The sequence below is a fragment of the Thalassophryne amazonica genome, chromosome 16, assembly GCF_902500255.1.
Source record: "Thalassophryne amazonica chromosome 16, fThaAma1.1, whole genome shotgun sequence".
Lineage (NCBI taxonomy): Eukaryota > Metazoa > Chordata > Actinopteri > Batrachoidiformes > Batrachoididae > Thalassophryne > Thalassophryne amazonica.
In genome coordinates, this window is record NC_047118.1 from 31,613,876 (window position 1) to 31,639,333 (window position 25,458).

Sequence of the window (25,458 nt, forward strand, 5' to 3'; positions counted from 1 at the left end):
GAAGCTGTTCAATCAAAGAGAAACCCTAACCCCGCGCAATGCATCAAACCACTTCAACTGAGCTCTAACAGACAAAAAGTATGTTGCCTTTAAATCAGCCTTACATTTTCTCAAGATAACTAAATTAACCCATTATTATGAGAAAATGAGTTCTGTTACAAGAAGATAAAATAATTTACGTGTGATGCTGATATTTCTGCAGTGAAACAAAACAAAACAAAATTGCAAGCATGGCCGTTCTCTGCGTTCGTTCTATTCTGCAACATTACAACAATCATTATTCCTGTAATATCAATGAAACGGTGGAAGTGCTGGATGATATTTTCAGATATACCATGTACATATTTTAAAAGTAGGCTGGTTTGCATGGAAATGTGTAAAGTTAGGGTTTAGAGTCGAGTAACGGGTCAGTAATTGAAAGAACTCTGCTGCAGTTTTAAAAGTGTCACTTTAAGCATCATTGATGTTTCATCATACTCGTATATTAAGCTAAATACTGTATATGAGAATGTGCATTACTGACTATTTTAAAAGTGGTGAGATGTGCGATGAGGACTGTAGACTTTGATGTGTAGTGTTGTCATCAATTCCCACAAATATGGAATGAATTCATCCAACTATAGTGTCATCTGTCACACATCGTACAGCTCTGTAGTTACTGATGGTGACATAACCTGAACCTTCATCGACACATTTTCTCCACATAAAAGCTCCAGAATGGGGCTTTTATTTATTTCTACCAAGCATTTTATGTTTCCATCTTGTTGAAATTTTATTTAATGTATCTTTGCTTACAAACACTGTCATTTACGTACAACATGCAAAGCCCAAAATATCATTAGGACTGGTATCAATTATGCCAAAATTTATGCCTGTGTGTAGATGTCTACAGATCAGTTTTTTTTGTGATGAGACCCATCTACATCTGCATTGACATCGTTCAGGCTTCCTTCCACCAAATGACATTCCCGTACATTTAATACATTTATTATGCACACTAAACGGTCAGATGTTCAATTTACCGCCCAGGTATGTGCGAGCCACAAACTTGAGAACCTCGTCGAGGAAAATGACTGGGATTGAGAGCTTCAGCACCATCAGCCACTGCTCCACATTCAAATGAGTGAGCTTGAAGATCACCTGTGGATGAGAGCAGCAAAATATTAAATATGCCAAAACTGCAACAATAAAATGTTTTTAAGTGCACTAAGTAACAAATGAACTGTTTAGTTTATAGCTCCTGGAACCTTCAGCTAATTTAGCAAAATGTTGTTAAAACCATTGATGCAAGATAATGACTTTCATAGAAAGCCTTATTCAAGTTGTGCTTTGGGTGTTTTTTGAGGACAAGATGAGCTACCTCACCATTGTAATCCATTGTTTCAAGGTTTACATGGTCATGGAGCAGTGGTGACTTCCAGATAGTATTTCTTATTTTGGGTTTGATTATTCAGTGGTAGAGTAACACAATTTGGAGTAAATGTGTAAAAATAAAAAAAAAGTTGTTTTGACTGCATACAGTATGTTACAAAATACACAACTGACAGAACTAACTAAATGGGGGAAAAAAAACCCCATTCAAATCATATTTACCCTTGACATGCAAATTTGAAAATTTTGAAAAAACTTAAGTCAAACCATTCTAAAAATGACACAGCTAACAACAAATGACAGAATCAACACTGCTTTCTTTTCTGGATGTTTACAGTTGTCCTCCAGTTTCTCAGTTTTATCACATTGTGGTTCCTGGAGAGTTATTTGTCTAGGCACCAATCCATTTTTACTCAAGGCCAAAATATGGCCATCTGGTATTGCGAAGTCTTTGCGTTCCTCCGTACGTCTGTCTGTGCTCAGCATAACTCCAGTCCTAGTACAGCCAAGGTCTGAAAATTCATAGGGAACATTCTTGGGACAAAGACCTTGGACAAGTTCAAAGATGGCTAACCTGGACCCATTTTAAGTGGTCAAAAAGTCACATTCTTTCTACACACTCTTTCATTGATTACATGCTCATACGGCCAAGGGTACTTCAGCATTGCATTTTGTATTTTGAATTATACTAGCAGACAGCGTGAGTGGCGTGCACTTGCTCACTTGATCCCGGTGCATTGCCTAAACAATACAACATATCTGCTATGAAAATGGGGGACACTATTGTACCACATCAGTCAGAGAATGTGAGAAACTTTTACAGCAGTGGTAGTGCTACAGAAATTCTTGAGGGGCCTACAGCCCCTTCAATCTAGAGCCCCCCATGTAGTGGAGGCAAAAATCTCATATATATATCCTGAACAGCTTATCAGAAGATGTGCTGTCCCATCTGAAACCCCTCTTAGTATTTTGAGCAGGTTACCTGTTATTATGTAAGCAATGAGAACGTGAGTGCGGCACTGTGTTGTCGGGAGAAGGAGTAGTGGGTGATGGATGTTCAGATTGGGTAAAGAGGGCTGTAGTGTAAACTCACGGGTAGAGGGTCGATGTAGATGATCATGAAGTGAAGGGACATGGAGAGGGTCATGGCACTGACCAGCCAGATGTTGCTCCAGGGGGGCATGCGCAGCAAGGACTGGTTCTCAGACAAGCTGGGAGGAGGAGGAGGAGGAGGAGAGGGAGGGTGATGTTGGATGTGGAAGCAGAGGGGAACATTAATGCATACAAAAATGTAGTGCAAAAAGAAAAAGTGAGGCTGCCTATGCAAGAATGTACATTTGGGCTGAGAATTTTGAGTAAAGTGAAAGTGTGTGAAGAAGAAGCACTACTGAGTAAATGGATTAAAAATATTGATGTCGTTACACTTTACTAATCCTCCAAAGAGTGACACCATTTGATTATATATAATTTACTGATTGATATACCGTACTTTCCATAATCTAAGTTGCACTGGCGTATAAGTCTGTATGATGTGCTTTTTAACACAGAGTAGAGAAGCTTGTATCTAATGAATTTAACACAGAGTTTCCTCAGAGGCAAGCTGAAGCTCACTGGAGCATGTGTATGCCACAGCATGCGCTGTTACTTAACAGAAGGACTTTTAAATTCCAAAAAATAAGCAAGATGGACAAATGAACATGATAGACAGCATATTGGATGTTATTTGATGCAATGTGGGCAACAGAAAATGTCAGATTGAGATGGAAAACTGAACAGTGGATTTATGCAGGAAGCCCTCAGCTTGTGGTGTGGGCCAAAAGGACTTATAAATTCAGAAAATAAGCAAGATGAACAAATACACATGCAGTGGACAACATATTGGATGTTATTTCATGCAGAAGAACAAATTGCTGACCCACAGTGTTGGAAACATGACAATAAACATGTAAGTCAATCAGCTCTTTAATTTGGGATTTAAGCCCTGTATAAAGTTGTTATTAGTGAATGTGATTTTTTTTTTTTTTTTTTTTAGTATACATGGCACAGCAGTATAAGCTGCAGGACCATTCAAAGAAAAAGAAAAAAGTGGCATTTTCCAGAAAATACAGTAAGAAGAGGAGTGGCCTGTCCTTTGCCAAAATGCAGTTTGCAGCCATGCAAATGCTTTTCACCTACTCTCTGTGATTATGACAGCTTTTTAACAGTTCACAGAAAAGTGTAGCCCAGGGGCCCAAGGTCACTTGAATGCACCCCTGGCCAGGATATTTACACGCTGTGGTCAGACCTGTTCAGGGCATTGCACATCTCAATGGTGACCAGCACGGACAGAGCCATCGTCATTGGAGGAGAAGATTCAAACACCTCGCAGTGGACCCCGGCAAACTCCTCGTTGTGCTCTGTGCACTGCATGAAATGTGACTGGGAGGGAAGAAAGAGAACATCAAATCCACCTGACACCCAAAATCTTACTCACTTCATTGTGGCAGAGCCCTTCTGAAGCCGAGCTGTCCTTATTAAAATGTATGTAGTTGCAGTGATCCACAGCGTGAGGCCTCGGTGGGAAATATTGTGCAGGAAAAGATGGCAAAATGAAAAAACTAACCAGCTGGTAGAAAGTGACCATTGGGCCGTCTTCACAGTACAAGAACCACCAGGCTGCTGCTGCGACTGTTGCGGCGCCAACGTAACCTACAGGAAACATTTTGCAAAGATGTTTGTTGCGTGCACTTTTGCAGCCCGTCCAAAACAAATGCATCTTGTGTTTTCTATTATTTATATGAAATCTCTGGCCATTTCTACAACGATGGTTGTATGTATGACGGAGCAGTACTGCTGAGAGTAACATGCTAATATCATGCATGTTTATGCAAGTGCTGAAAATTGGATCTTGATTAAAATTATGTTACAGTGAAAGAAAGAGTGCAGAATTGGGTTTGAGTCTACACCTGGTTTTGCAGATGATACTCTATTAAAATATAGCCCCAACTGTTTCATGAGTAAGGAAATGTTAAGGGAATACCTCATGAGATCGCAGGGAATCTCTTAAAAACTAAATTTTGAGCCCTGTGTAACCCTTCATAGACCCCCACCTGGCTACAGCTACCACCCTGGGATGGTTCATACATTTGTCAAGACGCTATAGAATAGAGAGCAAAATGCTATCGGGTTTGCCAACTGATCTGGGCCATGGACTATGTGTCTCCCCTACAATAGACTGGCAGCCTGTCCAGGATGTCCGGTGTCTGCTGGGATAGCCCCCCATAGCGCTTTACTGGACTAAGCAGGTTTTTTAAAATGTTGAAAACCGATTGACAGGAGATGCTACTAGAGCTTGATGTCGTGCACCTCCAATTGCCATGTATCTGAAGAAGAGCCATCCGGAGATGAGCGCCTCTTTGGGGGAGCGGGGAGCTTTGTCCATGATGTCTAGGTCAGGGGGATTGAAGCCCAGTGCAGTAGCAGGGAGCCCATCAGTCACGAGGTTGACCCACAGGAGCTGGACTGGGATCAGAGCTTCAGGTAGACCCAAGGCGGCGGTCAGGAAGATGCTGACAATGCAAAGGAAACAGAACATTTTTAATTCCACACAAGTCTGTCCTTTTATTTGTGTGTCTGTAACAACGTGACTGAATTAGCATATTGATGATTACGCTGTGTTCATGTCTAAAGGCAAATCCAGCATTTGGCCACATTCTGCATTATTCCAGTCCATTAATATGTTTTAACATTGAACAAATATTCAAAAATTCACAACTCTGTCAAAAAAAGATTAAATTTCTTTCATATTTGACAGCGTTATGTAGGATTGTATCCTTTATTGCCTGACAAAGTTTGATCCAGACTGTGGATTTTGTGGACATTTGAATTTCATATTGGAAAGTCCAGTTGGTGTACATCTGGCATTATATCTCAATCAAAAGTGCCCCAATCACTGACATTTGTGACAGTGAGGTACAAACTGACACTCTCAATAAATAGACTAAGTTTGAACCGCACCCTATCTGTATTGCGGATTTAGCCGATATTTGATTTTAACATTGAAAAGCCCCATTAAGCTATATTTTTTGTATTCTATTTTACGAAAAGCCACTTCTAACTTTGACTTTGAAAAGTTTTTTTTCCAGGTAAAAAATTGTGGAATTGGAAACTAGAGTTGGCACAGGTTTGTGCTCTATGAGCATGGTGCATTGTTGTTGTAATATTGTAAACATGGTAACTTGTGAATAATGCATGCCTTGCAGATGGTTCAAAATGCTGCTGCTCATATTCTGACAGGAGCAGGGAAATACGAGCATATTACCCCGGTGCTGGCCTCTCTCCATTGGCTTCCTTGTCAGTTTCGTGCTGATTTTTTATGTTTAATATATTTATTGATTTAAATTTTCAAAAATACAATACAAAAATAAATACACAAAATAAAGAAAAACCCACCCCGACAAAAACACCCCGTTTCACTGTCAAACAAGTAGGTTAACAGTTTTGCAGCAATACAGAGGACCAGTTATAGCTCAGTCAGCCAAATAATTTAAATAAAATGAAAATAAAATTGTTACGCCTGAAGCTGTGTAGATGGCTGGTCAAAGAAAGTTAAAAAAGGTTTCCACACTTTGAAAAATTTCTTTTCGGAGCCCCTCAGGACAAATCTTATCTTCTCCAGTTTAAGGTGAAACAGTACATCTTTAATCCAGTGTGACACTGTGGGTGGGGCAGAGTCCTTCCATTTCAAAAGTATCAAACGTCGTGCTAACAATGTCGAAAAGGCCATAAGTTCTTGAGCTCCAGCCGGTAGCATCAAACCATCAGTAACAACCCCAAATAAAAATAAAGTTGGATCAAGTCTTATCCTCACCCCAAATATGCAAGAAAATGTCTCACAGACACCCTCCTAAAATGTCTGGATTTTTGAACATTGCCAAAACATGTGAATTAAAGTGGCCTCAGATGATTTGCATCTTTCACAGGTTGGGTCAATTTGGGGGTACATCTTTGCCAATTTTGATTTACTGAAATGTACTCTATGCACAATTTTAAACTGTATAAGCGAATGTCTTGCACACATGGAGGACGAATTGACCTTCTCCAAGATATGTTCCCAGTCTGTTCCGGTATAACTAATTTGGCGGTCCTGTTCCCAGGACTGCTTAATAGCAGTCATGGAAGAGGAGCCCAAACATGTAATTAAGGCAAGCATTCTAGAAATAGCTTTTTTCTTGACAGGATTGAAACACATAATATCATCGATTACATTATTGGAGGGTTTATTAGGGAATCCTGGAATAGAAACTGAAAGGGTAAATTATATTTACTAGCCAACTGTTCAAAGGAAGCAAACGTATTTTCAATAAATAAATCTTTCAAAAGTAGTTTCGTGCTGATTTTAAGGTGCTTTTATTAACTTATAAAATTGGAAATGGTCTTGCACCTTTTTACCTAAAGGATCTTGTGAACACTTATACACCTTCCCGCAACCTCCATTCTCAGGGAAATGGCCTTTTGGTTGTTCCGAAGGTCAAGAAAAAGACTGTTGGTGAACGAGCTTTGTCTTTTCGGGCACTGAAGCTGTGGAACGATCTTCCTGTGGACATTCGACTGGCAGGCTCTGGATGTTTTTAAAGCAAAGCTAAAGACCCACTTATTTACTCTTTGTTATCGCTCTTGAGTTTTTTTTTTTTATTCATTTTAACTAATTGTTGGTTTGTATTTTACTGTCTGTGTTTTGCTTTTACTGCCTGTACAGCACTTTGATTGAAAGCACTTTATAAATAAAATTATTATTATGTCAGTCGCTTGATACTACCAAGTGGTTAGTACGCTTGTTTCCAGAGCACAAGGTTCACTTGATATTTATACCATAGATATCCCCTGGAGAGTGGATGAGGTGATTATATTGTATGGTTGTTTCAGCATATATTTGCAAATTAATGAGTTAGTAGGCATTTATATTGCAAAAACAATTAGTCATAACTAATCTGTGGTAGACACTTGACACTCGTGCCATAGGCACCCTTTTTCTCCAACATCAATAACTGGAAAATGCTTTATGACTACTGATAATGTCTGTATATTATAGAGATACAAATAGGATAGCATACGTATATGGTAATTGGGGTACTGCGAGGAGCGACTGACAAGTTTTGGGCCTTACCCAGAAAAAGTACAAAGTGATTCGCCATCTTTTGCATTCTAAGAAACCAACATTTCTCAAGAATGTGTGAAGTTTTGACTCACCATGTGCAATGTTGAGAAATGTTGGTTTCTCAGGAGGCAAAAGATGGAGAACCATGCCCTACTGTTTCTGTGTCAGGCTCAAAACTTCTCAATCACCCTTCATACTTTGCATTAACATCTATGAACCAAAAATGCTTGACAGTAGGTTTCATATTCAAAATATGCATATGCCTATTCTGTGGACACATGCATACATGGTGATGTTAGTATGTGTGTTAATTAGGACACCGTAAATACTGCATGTTCAAAATTTTAAAATTCTATGGCAGTGGCTTCAAATCCTGTTCAGCAGTTCAGCTGAATCTTGTTATATTTGCTGGAGATTTGACTTGACATTTCACTATAGGTCACTGTTCCATCACAAAGATAAGACAACCACTTTGAAGTAGCTAGACAAAAACCAAAGCAAAAATGGGTGTAGCATACAAACTCCACATAGAAGGGTCTCCTGTTTGGATTTCAGCCCGTGGCTTTTGTATATTGACATTGCATATTATTAACATTGTATACCACTGCAATGTTATTCTTACAGTACGTTGCCAAAAACACATCTCCATCTTACCAGACGACCTCACCGACATTGGAGGAGATGAGGTAGCGGATAAACTGCTTCATGTTGTTGTATATGGCTCTACCCTCCTCAACAGCAGACACAATGGAAGAGAAGTTGTCGTCAGCCAGGACCATCTCAGAGGCAGACTTGGCAACGGCAGTGCCAGAGCCCATGGCGATGCCAATCTCTGCCTTCTTCAAGGCAGGGGCATCGTTCACTCCATCACCGGTCTTGGTGGAAGGTAGAAGGCAAGTAGAGATGACAAATCTTAGCTATCTATTCTAATTTTTTTTAAGCACAGTGAACAATGTATGTGTGTGTGTGTGTGTGTGTATACTCAACAAAAATATAAATGCAACACTTTTGGTTTTGCTCCCATTTTGTATGATATGAACTCAAAGATCTAAAACTTTTTCCACATACACAATATCACCATTTCCCTCAAATATTGTTCACAAACCAGTCTAAATCTGTGATAGTGAGCACTTCTCCTTTGCTGAGATAATCCATCCCACCTCACAGGTGTGCCATACCAAGATGCTGATTAGACACCATGATTAGTGCACAGGTGTGCCTTAGACTGCCCACAATAAAAGGCCACTCTGAAAGGTGCAGTTTTATTTTACTGGGGGGGATACCAGTCAGTATCTGGTGTGACCACCATTTGCCTCATGCAGTGCAACACATCTCCTTCGCATAGAGTTGATCAGGTTGTCAATTGTGGCCTGTGGAATGTTGGTCCACTCCTCTTCAATGGCTGTGCGAAGTTGCTGGATATTGGCAGGAACTGGTACACGCTGTCGTATACGCCGGTCCAGAGCATCCCAAACATGCTCAATGGGTGACATGTCCGGTGAGTATGCCGGCCATGCAAGAACTGGGACATTTTCAGCTTCCAAGAATTGTGTACAGATCGTTGCAACATGGGGCCGTGCATTATCCTGCTGCAACATGAGGTGATGTTCTTGGATGGCACAACAATGGGCCTCAGGATCTCGTCACGGTATCTCTGTGCATTCAAAATGCCATCAATAAAATGCACCTGTGTTCTTCGTCCATAACAGACGCCTGCCCATACCATAACCCCACCACCACCATGGACCACTCGATCCACAACATTGACATCAGAAAACCGCTCACCCACACGACGCCACACACGCTGTCTGCCATCTGCCCTGAACAGTGTGAACTGGGATTCATCCGTGAAGAGAACACCTCTCCAACGTGCCAAACGCCAGCGAATGTGAGCATTTGCCCACTCAAGTTGGTTACGACGACGAACTGGAGTCAGGTCGAGACCCCGATGAGGACGACGAGCATTCAGATGAGCTTCCCTGAGACGGTTTCTGACAGTTTGTGCAGAAATTCTTTGGTTATGCAAACCGATTGTTTCAGCAGCTGTCCGAGTGGCTGGTCTCAGACGATCTTGGAGGTGAACATGCTGGATGTGGAGGTTCTGGGCTGGAGTGGTTACACGTGGTCTGTGGTTGTGAGGCTGGTTGGATGTACTGCCAAATTCTCTGAAACGCCTTTGGAGACGGCTTATGGTAGAGAAATGAACATTCAATACATGAGCAACAGCTCTGGTTGACATTCCTGCTGTCACCATGCCAATTGCACGCTCCCTCAAATCTTGCGACATCTGTGGCATTGTGCTGTGTGATAAAACTGCACCTTTCAGAGTGGCCTTTTATTGTGGGCAGTCTAAGGCACACCTGTGCACTAATCATGGTGTCTAATCAGCATCTTGATATGGCACACCTGTGAGGTGGGATGGATTATCTCAGCAAAGGAGAAGTGCTCACTATCACAGATTTAGACTGGTTTGTGAACAATATTTAAGGGAAATGGTGATATTGTGTATGTGGAAAAAGTTTTAGATCTTTGAGTTCATCTCATACAAAATGGGAGCAAAACCGAAAGTGTTGAGTTTATATTTTTGTTGTGTGTATATATATATATATATATATATATATATATATATATATGTGTGTGTGTGTGTGTGTGTGTGTGTGTGTGTGTGTATTCACACTCACCATGGCCGTAATCTCATCAAACCCTTGGAGGAACTCAACAATCTTAGATTTATGAGATGGTTCCACTCTAGCAAAGCAGCAAGCATGGCGGACGGCATCCTCCTGCTCAAGTTGAGACAGGTCATCAAACTCACGACCAGTGAAGGCTTTGCCAGTGACGTCCTCATCTTCGGTGAAGATACCAATACGACGGCAAATGGCCACTGCTGTGCCTTTGTTGTCACCTGGGAGGGCAGAAATACACATTTGCAACCTCACATACTGGAACTTGAAGGTTTTAATTTCTTTAGAACATACTGAGTGTGCATCAAAAATGATAAAGTATATACGGACCTGTGATCATTATTACACGGATACCAGCTGCTTTGCACAACTGGATAGAACCCATAACTTCCTTACGAGGAGGGTCGAGCATACCAACACAGCCCACAAAAGTTAAGTCAGTCTGGGGACAAAACATTTAAGGTCCTTTTTAGCTATTTGCAAGTAGGGGATTAAACATCTGCAAGATTAGTCACAATTATACTTCAAACCTTAAACAAAGTTGACAATGCCAATAGGGATATCCCATATGTCTGACATGAACCACTTATGGTGTCTTTCCTTTCTGTCTTGTTGCCTCATTTGGCCTCACTCACCTCATAGTCTACAAACTTTGTAGAGTCCTCCAGGATCATGTCTTCCTTCCTTGGCGGTGTGTCGCGGGTGGCCAGTGCCAAACAACGGAGGGTGTCTCGTCCGGTGCCCCACTCCTTAATGACTGACATGATTTGGTCTTTGACTGAGCCCGTCAGGGGTACTCGGTTGGTGCCGACACGAACATATGTACAACGGTCAAGCACGCCTTCTGGAGCGCCCTGGTGATGCAGATTACACAATCATGGTTTGCTTGTGGTTGCAAGAACCTCGACACATAATACAGTACCTCTGAAAATAATATTCTTCTGGAAAAATTCTGTGGTACTTGTTCATTGCTTCAGAAACACTGATATATGATCAGTATGTTGCAGAGGCGGGAGGAACTCACCATCAAGTCACTCTCAAGTCATAATGACCATCAATTGTTTGCAAACTGACTTGAGACTTTACTTGGGACTTGCAGATTCATGACTTGATGGTGACTTCGTCCCACCTCTGGTATGTTGTGCACCAAGCTCACTTTGACAAACATCTTGGTTCCCACAGGAGCTTTTGCAGACTTGGCAGGAGAGCAGTAGACAGACATGGACTTCCTGTCTCTGGAGAACTCCAGGGTGAACTCCTTCTTCATCAGGTGCTTGATCACCTGTGAGTGAGTGAAGATAAAGAAGGTGAAATAGTACAAAAGGATTATAAAACAGATAATGATCACTCCAGAATCAGTGCCTTGAATCCCAGTTGAGGCACTGAACATGATATCATAAAATAAAGGTGCATCACTGTTTTAGGAAACACAACTTATCTGTGTGTGTCACAGAAATTTTTGTTATTTTTGTTTGTATAATCAGTGATTCACACCTGCCATGAACCATTAAGAAGAAGAAAAGAAATAAGACTTATATAGGCCTCAACATCTGTTTGTCCTGGTACTTATCCCTGCATGACTCCCCTGGTTGGGAAACTTGTCCATAAAAGCTTGATTTCCCAGCCAAGACTGGTACCCATTTACAGCTGAAGTCTCTTGTCACAAGTAGTGTGACTAAGAATCTAAACCAGATCTACATATTCCAATCCCACTGAGCTAGCTGCTCTGCAGGATAGGAAAACATGACTAGAAAAGAGCCTTTATTTGCCATTGTACATACTGTACATTTGGATCCACCCTAATCTTACACAACTTGTATAATAATAATAATAATAATAATTCTCAACGCCGTCTGTAGCCGCCTCCCAGTTTGGTACCATCCCTCAAGTGTACAGGATTCAAACTTTCCCCTCAATACTCATCATGCTTCACAGAATAGCCAGAGGGTATTTAGATCTCAGTGCTCGCCTCCCTTCCTCCCATGGCATGTTAGGGATCTTTCCCCCCATGCTTTAAGTATAGGACTGTTGTTTTCTACAGAGAGCACTGGAAAACAGGATGCAGCTGTTGCTATATTACACCTTTAGCCTTTACTGCTCTGGACAGGACCTGGACCCGGATAACACCTAACCCCAGTATGGTGTAGTACATGTTGAAGTCTCAAGTTTCTGCTTACAGCAATTCAGTCTTATACTGCAAATAATTGTTTTGCAGTGTGCTACCAGGAGCTACGAGGCTACAGGCTGGTTACAGTAGAAGGCTTATGGACACTATCTCCACGCTATAAGGCTCCGTGATGAGGCTCTGCAATCACTTACCCTGAAGTGTCACTGATACGACAGAAACGTGCATGTGCACTGTTTATTGTCCAGTTAGTGTGCACAGCAAACTGGTGGCCACTAGTTCTAGTTAGACACAATCCAACCACAGTGCCAAGGGATCAACTCCAGGTTCAGAGACACTGCCTTAATAAATGGGATTGAAAGAAGCATAGACCTAATACTAGGGGAGCTATGACCACTACCTTTGCACCCCCCCCCCCCCTCCCAGGACTAAACCAAACCAACTTTTTTAGGTTCCTTAGATTACCCCAAAACACAATCAGGATGTTCCCAAAAATAAAAGCTGGCTTCAAGATGGCTGGCAAAATTGTGTTTTTCACAAAAACACCTTTAAACAACATATAAACAAATATCACAGAGATTCAATGGGAAGACCATTGCAGGTCACAGCAAACTCATTTGTGCCTAAACTAAATTCATTCATGGGTTTAAGATTTAAAATGGCGTTCAAAATGGCCACCAATAGACCCTTATTATTGAAATTGGAAAAAAAAAAAAAGCTGGTTTGGTTTAGTCCTGGGGGGGCAAAGGTAGTGGTTGTAGCTCCCCTAGTATAATGTTTGACAGTGATAACAGGAAACCAGAGTGTTCAGAAGAAAACCCCACAGAAACCCATTGCAGGACCTGTTTTCTTGTCTGACTAATTCATGACTAATATGACTAGTGGATGTTTCTGTGAAGGCTCTCAGTTGTCCAGGTGGTTTCCATAGTAGAGAAGCTTGAATCTTCGACTGGACTGGGTTGCTTGACGCGAGGACATTTCGCTTCAAATCACAGAAGCTTCTTCAGCTAAAAATCTTGCTCTGGTAGTCTGACTTCTGTCTGACCCTTGTCAAGAAGAACAAACAGAAGCCACAAAAGCTGGAGTTTTAAACCTAACCAGACGCCTCCTACCAAGAGGCAGACTGCTATTGGCTAGTGACTAAACAGTTGCTTTAATTAGCACCTATTGTGCTCTAGTTAGCACCCTCCAATGACAGGGTAGCCGTCCCTCCTAACGATGGGACTGATGTCTCTCCTGATGGCGTGAATGACTCATTACCATGAACAAAAGACTGAAACTGCTTTGATCTGAGTAACCCATTGTAAATGGGACAAAGCGTGCCTCAGACCCCCTCCCCGGTTAAGGCTGGGTTTCAACTGTTTCACATAGAATGCCTCCTTCATACCTCTCTCAAACCATTTCTTCTCTCTGGCTAAGATTTAAACTTCCTTGTCCTCAAACATGTGGTTAGTGTCTTTAAGGTGGAGATGAACTACAGACTGAGGTCCACTGGCACCCTCTCTGTGGTGCTGGTATAGCCTTTTGTGTAAAGGTTGCTTAGTCTCACCTATGTAGTGTTCGTTACAGTTTTCCTGACATCTGATAGAATACACTACATTGCTCTGTTTGTAACTAGGGATCCTGTCTTTAGGGTGAACTAATTTCTGTCTCAAGGTGTTAACAGGTTTAAAGTAAACTGGGATTTTGTGCTGTCTGAAGATTCTCTGTAGTTTTCCCCCTACTCCTGCAAAGTAAGGGAGAGACACTCTTCTGCTTCCGTCTGCACTTTGTCCAGGGACCATCATGGGTACCCACATACCGTGAGGGCTTTCCGGACAAGTTGTTGTTCTTTAGCCCTTCCCTCTGCAGTTGTGGGCACCTGTAGGGCTCTGTGTTGAAGAGTCCTGATCACCCCGAGCTTGTGTTCAAGTGGGTGGTTTGAGCCAAAGAGCAGATATTGGTCAGTGTGAGTGGGTTTTCTGTAAATCCCTGTCTGGAGCTGCCTGTTCTCTCCAATTGTAACATCACAGTCCAAGAAGGCTAAATGGTTGTTTCTGGCATCCTCACATGTGAACTTGATATTGGAGTCCACAGAGTTGATGTGTTCTGTAAAGTCCTCAACCTCCTGTTGCTTGATTTTAACCCATGTGTCATCGACGTATCTGAACCAGTGACTGGGAGAGATGCCCGTGAAAGACGTCAAGGCTGTCTTCTCCACTCGCTCCATGTACACATTGGCCACAATGGGGGATACCGGAGACCCCATTGCACAACCATGGATCTGCCTGTAGTAATTCCCCCTAAACAGGAAATATGTGGTGTTAAGACAGATCTCCAAGAGTTGGCAGATGTGGTCTGGTGTGAGTTTGGTCCTTTCAAGTAGAGACACATCCTCCAGCAGTCTCTGCCTCACAGCTGAGACGGCCTCAGCGGTGGGGATGCAGGTGAACAACGATGTCACATCAAATGACACCATTGTTTCATCTGCATCCAGCTGCAGGTCCTTGATCTTGTTCACAAAATCTTGTGTGTTCTCCACATGGTGGTCTGAGTTACCCATTAGAGGAGCCAAAATCCACTTGAGATGCTTAGCCAAATTGTAAGTGATGGAATCTGTACTACATACAATAGTCCTGAGTGGCACATCCTGTTTGTGGAATTTGGGCAGCCCATAGATGCATGGAGTGGCATCCCCAGGGTACAGTCTGTAGTATGCCTGCCTGGCATACGGCTACCCTGTCATTGGAAGGTGCTAACTAGAGCACAATAGGTGCTAATTAAAGCAATTGTTTAGTCACTAGCCAATAGTAGTCTGACTCTCGGTAGGAGGTGTCTGGTTAGGTTTAAAACTCCAGTTTTTGTGGCTTCTGTTTGTTCTTCTCGACAAGGGTCAGACAGAAATAAGACTACCAGAGCAAGAATTTTAGCTGAGGAAGCTTCTGTGATTTGAAGCGAAACGTCCTCGCGTCAAGCAGCCCAGTCCAGTCGAAGATTGAAGCTTCTCTACTATGACTAGTGGATGGTCAGTCAAAAGTGGAGGGAAAGGTATGTGGAGTATACCATATTCTGTGCTTGTGTGCTTCTGTGGGACATTATGTTACATCTTGGCAGTGGTGGGCACAGTTCAGCTAATCAGATAACCAATAATTATCAAAGCTAATGTTTTTGCTAGCATATTAGCTTATCAGATAACTTTTAAAACCACCAGCTTACCAATTATCTTCCGATAAATTTATTTCCGATAACCTTCAGTCTGCTAACATTGCTTTTTTTTTTTTTTGCTAGTAAAGTGAGCAAAGTTTAATGGTAAATGACGGCATAAACTGTGACTTTTAATACTGTGTTTTGCTGCTTTTGAAAGATGATGACAGTTTTTGAAGTTTTATTTTTTTATTCATTCATTTTTCATGCGTTCTTTTTGTGTTTATGATCCTTGAATTTTCCCAGCAGCCTCTGCGGTGCTTAAAGTGAAACTGGTTTATCAGAAGCCGGCAGTGTAATCTGATGTGGCTACATCCAAATCAATACTAAAAGTTATCGGTTATCTGTAATAAAGCTTTTTTTTTTTTTTTTTTTTTTTTTAGCAGTTTATCGGTTTAGCATCATAAAAGATAACTTTTCAGTTATGGGATTAATGGTTATCGAAACTAACTTCTTGGTTAGCTGTGCCCACCACTGCATCTCGGTATTGGTTTCTGGTCCGGCCTTAATTTTGGCATTGGCTTTTCACACCAATGAAATAGTGCCTTGATGTATTTTAGTAACAGGCCCGGAAAATTTTTCATTGAAGGATAAACTTCTTGTCATATAGACTTACAGTACAGCAAGCGTTTGCCCGTTCCACCTTTGACAGGCCGCGAACGTCAGCGTTGAACACATTCATCTTCTCCACCAAGCAGCACAGGGCTGTTTCAGTGGCCTCACCCACTTTCTCATAAATGCCTTTGGCCTAGTATGAAAGGAAAAGGATGAGCTCCAGATATTCAAACAGAACTGAAGTTTTGGCTTCTAAAAGAATTTAAAACTTTATATGTAAACAAAAACACAACACATCGTGACTGTTCCGCCTACCTCATTGTAGTCCAGAGATGAGTCATTGCACAGTGCACAGATGGTAGCCAGCTCAACCAGTCCGTCATATTGGCTGCACTTCACAGGCATTCCGTTCCTGGTACTGGGATCAAAAAATTGACAAAAAATACAATTGTGGCCCAAGCATGGGTTTAAGTATTTTTTTGATTGGTCTTTTAAGATCAGCCGCTCTGACACTTACACTTCTCCCTCAGGGGTGTATTTGGAGCCTGAGATGTCAAACTGTCCAAGAGAAACACTGTCGCCGTCAACTTTTTCGATAATGAACATCTGTAGGAACAAGTGACAAAAAATTTTAAGGAACTGTTAAAATCTAACCCTGTAATAATTATGCGTGTCAGTTCCCTTTTTATTTAATTGCAGCTTTCTTTAGAATGTGCTAGCAACATACATTTTCTCTTCAGCTTGTGTGTGCATTTGTCTGCACACCCACCTTAGTTACACACATCTGGTTGGTGGTGAGGGTGCCGGTCTTGTCGGAGCAGATGACTGAGGTGCAGCCCAGAGTCTCTACAGAGGGGAGGCTTCTGACAATGGCGTTTTTCTTCGCCATACGACGTGTTCCGAGGGCAAGGCAGGTAGTGATGACAGCTGGTAGGCCTGTGATGGGTAGAAAGAGAGAGATGATGGAGAAAAGAAGATGGAGAAAAGACAGAAGCTATTTCAGCAAGTCTTTGAGGGAGCATACGTATATTGTCATACATGCCATCTGAAGACATTACCAAGGATTCTTAAGTGCTGAAGTTCAAGCACAAGATGCACAAGACCAGTTTCTTGAAATGTGACAAAAACCTGGTGCCAACGTTTTTGAACCTGTGAAATGTCTGCGGTTGAAAACTTAGTAACAAGACAAGAAAGAAAAGTAACAAGACTGAAACTGCAAAAGTTACCACAAGCAAAAACAAGGTAATGGTGTTCAAACAACAAGGCAATGTTGCTTTCCATCTCTTTGTGAAAGTTCAGCTTGACTTGAAAGAACTGATGACCTTCCCGCTAATTCCCGTGAATTACAGTCTCGCCACACCTGATAAATACTTCACTAAGACCGACAAAGTCAAAGGATTTCACTTCGTTATGAAGGGCTGTCCCAGTGCTACCTTGCTACCAACCAATGAGATGCTTACTGTCTATAATGGAAATGCATATTTCCACTACCCGAGAGAATGCCATCATATTACAGTCACCTTTGTTCCAAAAAGGTGCCACAGTAGCCAGTTCTCAAAAGCTGAGTGACTGTGCAAGAAAGAGAAGAGTGAAGAAAGCCACCAAGACACCCAGATAACTTCTGTAACTGTGATTGGAGAAATTGTGCACAGTGCAAATTTTGCATTTTGCATCACCACTCGTAGCTTCATAGAGAGGTAGAGCGGAAAAGGATTTTCTTTCACCAAAGCAGATCAAATCTAGGCTTGCATCTCAGATGTACCTTCTGGCAAATTGTAGCTGAACTTTCAGGTCTTCTTTTTAAGAAAATCCTCCTCTATACCACTTCATCATGAAGATGGATAACTGGTGATACAAAATGCAAAGCTTGCACTGTGCATAATTTCTCCAATCACAGCCATGTAAGCCTATAACTTCTGGGTTGTCTTGGTGGCTTTCCTCACTCTTCTCCTTTTTGCACAGTCACTCAGTTTTTGAGAACTGTTTACTCCATGCAGATTTACCATAGAGTGCCATACTGTTTGTATTTCTCTGTAACTGATGTAAATAAAGTCCAAGACATATTCAGTGGCAGCTTCACCATCAGAGAGCCTCGTCCATAGCTATCACTAAAGACTCCAAGCTGTCATTGATGTTAAAGGGGCAGCACACGGTATTACAGTTTATTACAGTTGTTTACACACTAAAATGAATTTTTTCACACAATCAACAGATCTTTACACTCAAGAAGCAAAACACCTGTCCAGAGTTGCACAACAATAAACAGAGACTCAGCTTCACACTTTTTGCAAAACATTACACACAATGATTTGCAAAATTCTACACACATTTTCATACCTTAGACACAGATAAGGATTGTGAGGTTACTTCCTTCTCATTACAAAGCCCTGTCTTGCCAATGACCACACTAATGAACAAATTGGATAATCACATCCACCAGGTGTGGAAGCACATGTGCTTAATTGAAAATACAGCATTCAGGTATGTGCTATAAAAGGCAGCAGATGAGTTCACCAGTCTTCAACAAAAATGGAAGGAGTTAGAAGAAGAAGAGTGAGAATGAGAGGGGGAGCTCAAAGAGGAGAAGAAGGAGGTAGAGGAAGAGGCCTAGATAGAGGAAGAGGTAGAGAGGGACCTGAAGAAATGATAGCACCTGAACAAAGAAGACGAGGACCAAATTTAACTCAAGAAATCCGTGCAACACTTATTGACCACGTTATCAACCATGGACTGACACTGAGAGAAGCTGGACTAAGAGTTTAGCCAAATCTCAGCAGAAATACTGTAGCGACAGTAATTCGAACATTTCGTCCAGAACACAGGTAAACTAACTGCACAGTACATTGAAACTGCAGCTTACTGTATTTCTCATCACTTTTGATATCCTTTCCTGTGACGTGTTTTTTGTCTACATAGGATTGAGGGTCGAGGACACCAAGGTGGAAGGGGCCCCACGTTCACTCGGGCACAAGAGACAGCCATTGTAAACATGGTTTTAGCCAACAATTATATCAGGCTGAGGGAAATCCAAGCCAATGTCATCAATGATCACAATATTTTCAATAACATCCATCAAGTCTCTCTGTCAACATTAAGCCGAATCCTCAACCCCCCCCCCCCCCCCCCCACCAAAAAAAAAAAAAACAAGTTCACATGAAGCAACGGTATCGAGTACCATTTGACAGAAATTCAGAGAGTGAAACATCTGCGTAATGAGTATGTGGAGGTTTGTAGTGTTCACCTTACTATGGTGTGGTATTGTGCACTGCACACAACCTTTCTGCATGAATAATTCCTGTACAATAGATACTGAACAGTGTCCTATTGTATTTTACTGTGTTTCAGAGAGTCTTGCAAATGGATGCTGAAGAAATCCAGCATGAATTTATATATGTTGATGAGGCTGGATTTAACCTTGCAAAACCTAGAAGAAGGGAGAAATGTAATTGGACACAGGGCAATTACCAGTGTGCCAGGGCAGCGAGGGGGTAACATCACCTTTTGCGCTGCCATTACCCAAAATGGGGCCCTCCACCGCCATGCAAATCTGGGACCCTATAATGCCAATCTAATACTTGCATTTCTTGACAGATTACATGACATCATCACAGCATTAAACCAAGAGGACCACATGCAGTACATTGTCGTTTGGGACAATGTATCGTTCCACCGATCTGCTCTGGTCCAGAATTGGTTCCATGAGCACCCTGAATATGCAGTCTTATACCTTCCACCATACTTCCCCTTCCTTAACACAACTGAGGAGTTTTTTTCTGCATGGCGGGGGAAGGTATACAACCTTCAGCCCTACGACCGTTTGCCCCTCATTCAGGCTATGGAGCAGGCCTGTGATCTTATTGAAGCAGCTTCTGTGCAGGGGTGGATACGTCACACAAGGCAATTCTTCCAACGGCGCCTTGCCAGTGAAGACATAGCCTGTGATGTGGATGAAATCCTATGGCCTGATCCAGCCAGACGGAGAGAAAATGATTAGTTACAGAATTGTTGTTGTTGCTTTTGTTTTTCTTCAGAGTTGCTGTAAGTGTATGTACTTCATGCAGTAATTTTTATTTGTCTACAGATTGTTGTCTACACTTTACAGTAGTAAGAAACTACTATTTTGTTCTGATTTTCATTGTGGATTGATATGTTACTGTAACTGAGTATAGTAAGAAATAAATATTTTCTGCAGAATCAGTGTTGTGCAGTGCTTGGTACGTTCATAGTATTTGTGTACTTTCTCTGTATACCTCAAGTAATCATGAAGAATGTTGTGGGTTTGTCAATATTTTGTCATCTAAATAATCCCTTACATAAAAATGTCTGGCAAAAAAGTGTAGCTCATGCTATTTCCTAAAATAAGGTTTTTACAAATGTGTTTTATATTGATCACAGTAGTGTGTAACTGCAGTAGTGTCTGATCATTTGAATACTGTGTTAGTGGGATGAAAACAAAACAGCATTTTTATAAATATGTGTATGTTTTTGAAATATGTGTATATGTTTTGACTGAAGTGTGTCATTTTGCAAACAGTCTAGGAGTTATGCAAATTGAGGGTGGTGTTTGGATAATTGTGTGAGGCTTTTGAAAAAAGGAGCCCTGTTTTCAGCCCTGTTTGGGTAGTTTCTGTTGTCATTATGATTTAAAAAGAGTAAACAGAGTTGTTTGACAATAAATGGCTTCACCCAACCACTAACCATGAGTAAAAAAGAAAAGTTTTTGTTATCATTAATATTCTATGAAAAATGGCCAAAAAAAAAAAAAAAAAAAAAAAAAAAAAAATTCTGCCAGGGTATGTAAAATTTTGAGCACAACTTTATAATATATATATATCTCTATATATAATTAGTTAAGCCAGCAGTAGAATGGGGATCTGTCCAGGGTGTACAGTGCCTCTCACCCAGTGACTCCTGGTATGGGCTCCAGTCCCCCCAAACCCTGAATGAATATTGTTTGACTCTAAATTGACTCTTTGTTGTATGAGCCAAGAGTTGGTTTACTTAACACGTGGTGATGTCAAGGACGGATGGGACAATGTGTTTGCAGAACAATAGAAAAACAACTATAATCCAATTACCATTTTAGTTTTGGAACACAATAAACTTGCATTCCGAGAGTGGGAAGGTACATAAGGTTTCACAGGGACAGCTCAATACGGTATGCACAAAAAAAAAAAAAAAAAATGGAAGCCACTCTCACAGAGAAGTCATGCGTGGAGGCATATGTAGTGCTTGTCACCACACGACTCACCACTAACTGCCACAAATACGTCACATAATGCCAAACGGTTGCCAGCACTCTCCAGGTTCGGAGAATGCTTTGGCCATGTTCAAAACACTTGCCACTCAACTTGACGTGTTGCATGGTAGTAGTGTTGGTGGTGGGTGTCTAGTTGTTTACCTTCACATGCCACCAAAGCCAAAGTTTTTGTGCTAATGCAATTCTAAGACTGTAAGTCTAATATTAACAAGAAACCTTGTCTTTAAACTTGCTTTGGGATGTTAAACCTACACAGCGCTGTTTATTATTATACAGTGGAGCCATTTGTTCTCATGAATGGGTCAAGAGCTGCAGCGTTGTATACCGTCGACAAGCCACACAATGAGAATTCCAGATATGTTAATCTTCTTGGGCAACAAAATAGAACTTAATCCTGGGCGTTTACCTTCGGGGATAGCGGCCACAGCCAGAGCCACAGCAATCTTGAAATAGTAGATGGCACCACGGATCCAGGATCCGCCGTGGACAGGGTCATTGAAATGGCCAATGTTGATTATCCACACAGCCACACAAATGAGGGAGATGACCTGGAGGTCAGCAGGTCAGAGGGAGGTGCCGTCAGTCTTTGTGTGTGAGACAGTTTAAGGATATCAGGTCCACCTAACCCACCTTGGAGAGCTGCTCTCCAAACTCGTCCAGTTTTTGCTGCAGAGGGGTTTTCTCCTGTTCGGTGGCAGCCATCTGGTCACGAATCTTACCGATCTCAGTGGAGACACCTGTGGCGACCGCAATACCGACGGCTTTTCCCGCAGCAATGTTTGTGCCCTGAGCACAGTTTAATAATGAAGAAGAAAGTAGATCACATTTTATCTCAAACCACCACATATGTTTTTGGACTTCGTTCTTTAAGATGTATGGAATATGATTATTTTTTGTGTATAATTATATATATATATATATATATATATATATATAGCTAAACATTTACTATATATAAATAAATATAATTAAGAAAAAATTGTGACAACTTTTTACCTTTAAAAAGTACATAACATTCTTTAGGTGGTTTCCTGTGTAAGACTATATAATGTATTTATTGTTTGTGTATAATAAATATAAAATATATATTAAAACAAAGTATTGAAACTATTCAAACAAAAACATCATATTTAAGATATCTGAAATAACAACCTAATGGTTTCCTATTTAGTTATTGTTTCATTCTTATGTAAATTTTATTTAACCTCTGGAAAGAGATGTAGACCAGTTATATAAACAACATCTAAATATTTCAATATGTAATCATTTATTATTGTCAATACAAGCAATCATGAAGAAAGACATTTTAATATCCGGTTGTAATTTAATAATGTAATTTAATTTATAATGTAATTGAATAAAATCTGAATAGGAATATTTGGCCATTTCAATATGTTTTTGCTATTGATCCACTGAGAAAGAAAGAGAAGTTTAGACACACACACACACACACACACACACACACACACACACACACACACACACACACACACACACACACACACACACACACACACACACACACACACACACACACACACACACACACACACACACACACACACACAAAGGCTACAGGCGTGGGATTGAAAATATTCAGACTTATCAAAATTAGGTTTGTCAGTTTTGATTGTCTGGATTTTTTTTAAACCGAGGAAAATTAAACAAAGGGACCACTTTGTATTATCACAGTATGACAGTGTAGAATCACTCAACATAGTTATGACTTCATTAAAAAAAACACATGAAGGACTCACCGAGAACAGCATGTTCTTCTTGTCCTGGTTGACAGCTCGGGGGTCTGGTACAGCGTCTGTGTGCTTAATCACACTAACGGACTCACCTGAGAAACACAAATGTCGAGGATGAAGGGCTGCACACGTTAAACAGGCCTCCTTTTTCTTGTTTACATGAACGCCTACCGGTAAGAATGGACTGGTCCACGCGCAGGGTCGTAGATTTGATGGAGATGATCCTGATGTCAGCTGGAACTTTGTCTCCAACTAAAGGCAAAATTGCACACACACACAAACAACAAATCATGCTTCATTATCATCCAGAAATTCTGCCAGATAAACATTTATTCAAAGAAATCAGCAATCAGGATCAAATAATCAGGAAGATGAACAAAGATCTGTGATCAGGATCAAAGGCCAGAAATCGGGATCAAATCCCAGTGATCAGGATCATGGGATACAGAAATAATTTAAAAAATGACTAAAACTCAGGATCAAAACTTAGTAATAAGGGTCAAAGGTCAAGAACATAATCAAAGATAAGTGATCAAGATGAGGGATGGGTGAGGACCAAAGGTCAGCAGTCAGGATAAAAACAATGATGAGGATCAATGGCCAGGGACATTATCAAAGATGAGTTATGTGAATCAAGGATGAATGACCATGACCAAAGGTCAGCAGTCCTGATCAAAACTCTGATCAGGATCAAAGGTGAGGAACATAATCAGTGATCAGGATCAATGGTGATTAATCAGAATCAAAATTTGGTGATCAAGTTCAAATCTCAGGAAGATGATCAAATATGAGTGATCAAGATCAAAGCTCAGCAGTCAGGATCAAAAGATCAGGAATCAAATCAAATCAATTTTATTTATATAGCGCCAAATCACAACAAACAGTTGCCCCAAGGCGCTTTATATTGTAAGGCAAAAGCCATACAATAATTACAGAAAAACCCCAACAGTCAAAACGACCCCCTGTGAGCAAGCATTTGGCGACAGTGGGAAGGAAAAACTCCCTTTTAACAGGAAGAAACCTCCAGCAGAACCAGGCTCAGGGAGGGGCAGTCTTCTGCTAGGACTGGTTGGGGCTGAGGGAGAGAATCAGGGAAAAGACATGCTGTGGAGAGGAGCAGAGATCAATCACTAATGATTAAATGCAGAGTGGTGCATACAGAGCAAAAAGAGAAAGTTTTAAGCCTAATCTTAAAAGTAGAGAGGGTGTCTGTCTCCCTGATCCGAATTGGGAGCTGGTTCCACAGGAGAGGAGCCTGAAAGCTGACGGCTCTGCCTCTCATTCTACTCTTAAAAACCCTAGGAACTACAAGTAAGCCTGCAGTCTGAGAGCGAAGCGCTCTATTGGGGTGATATGGTACTATGAGGTCCCTAAGATAAGATGGGACCTGATTATTCAAAACCTTATAAGTAAGAAGAAGAATTTTAAATTTGATTCTAGAATTAACAGGAAGCCAATGAAGAGAAGCCAATATGGGTGAGATATGCTCTCTCCTTCTAGTCCCCGCCAGTACTCTAGCTGCAGCATTTTGAATTAACTGAAGGCTTTTCAGGGAACTTTTAGGACAACCTGATAATAATGAATTACAATAGTCCAGCCTAGAGGAAATAAATGCATGAATTAGTTTTTCAGCATCACTCTGAGACAAGACCTTTCTAATTTTAGAGATATTGCGCAAATGCAAAAAAGCAGTCCTACATATTTGCTTAATATGCGCATTGAAGGACATATCCTGATCAAAAATTTCTCCAAGAGTTCTCACAGTACTACTAGAGGTCAGGGAAATGCCATCCAGAGTAAGGATCTGGTTAGACACCATGTTTCTAAGATTAGAGGTCATCCATGTCTTTATGTCTGTAAGACATTCCTGCAGTTTAACTAATTGGTGTGTGTCCTCTGGCTTCATGGATAGATAAAGCTGGGTATCATCTGCGTAACAATGAAAATTTAAGCAGTGCTTTCTAATAATACTGCCTAAGGGAAGCATGTACAAAGTGAATAAAACTGGTCCTAGCACAGAACCTTGTAGAAGGATCATGATCAAAGAAAAGTGACCAGGATCAAAATCAAAGGTCATTAATCAGGTTCAATATTCAGTGATAAAGTTCAAAGTTCAGGAATCAGGATCAAAACTCAGTGATTAGGATTGATGATCAAAAACATCATCGAAGATTAGTGATCAAGACCAATGATAAGTGATCAGGGTCAGTGGTCATGAGTGAGTGAAGTTCAAACGTCAGGAACATGATCAAAGAGGAGTACTCAGGATCAAAGCTCAGCAATCAAGAATAAAAACTCAGTGATCAGGATCAAAGGTCAGGAACATGATCACAGATGAGTGACCAGGATCAAAGAACTGTGATAAAGCTCAAAGGTCATTAATCAGGATCAAA

At 41.0% G+C, this 25,458-nt stretch overlaps 1 protein-coding gene across 2 annotated transcripts in view; it reads right to left on the reverse strand.

Annotated features, from left to right (window-relative positions):
- atp2a1 (ATPase sarcoplasmic/endoplasmic reticulum Ca2+ transporting 1) overlaps positions 1–25,458 on the reverse strand; it is a 55,393-nt gene that overhangs the window by 4,098 nt on the left and 25,837 nt on the right. For both annotated transcript variants that reach the window (XM_034189804.1, XM_034189805.1), the window contains exons 6-23: positions 23,237–23,317; positions 23,072–23,157; positions 21,945–22,100; positions 21,721–21,862; positions 16,824–16,990; positions 16,572–16,660; positions 16,370–16,472; positions 16,116–16,247; positions 11,348–11,473; positions 10,827–11,045; positions 10,522–10,633; positions 10,189–10,412; positions 8,162–8,382; positions 4,717–4,919; positions 3,974–4,059; positions 3,656–3,789; positions 2,465–2,582; positions 1,023–1,140 (exon numbers count right to left, since the gene is read on the reverse strand). In XM_034189804.1, coding sequence (XP_034045695.1) covers positions 1,023–1,140; positions 2,465–2,582; positions 3,656–3,789; positions 3,974–4,059; positions 4,717–4,919; positions 8,162–8,382; positions 10,189–10,412; positions 10,522–10,633; positions 10,827–11,045; positions 11,348–11,473; positions 16,116–16,247; positions 16,370–16,472; positions 16,572–16,660; positions 16,824–16,990; positions 21,721–21,862; positions 21,945–22,100; positions 23,072–23,157; positions 23,237–23,317 — 2,517 coding nt within the window. The remainder of the gene's footprint in view (positions 1–1,022; positions 1,141–2,464; positions 2,583–3,655; positions 3,790–3,973; positions 4,060–4,716; positions 4,920–8,161; positions 8,383–10,188; positions 10,413–10,521; positions 10,634–10,826; positions 11,046–11,347; positions 11,474–16,115; positions 16,248–16,369; positions 16,473–16,571; positions 16,661–16,823; positions 16,991–21,720; positions 21,863–21,944; positions 22,101–23,071; positions 23,158–23,236; positions 23,318–25,458) is intronic.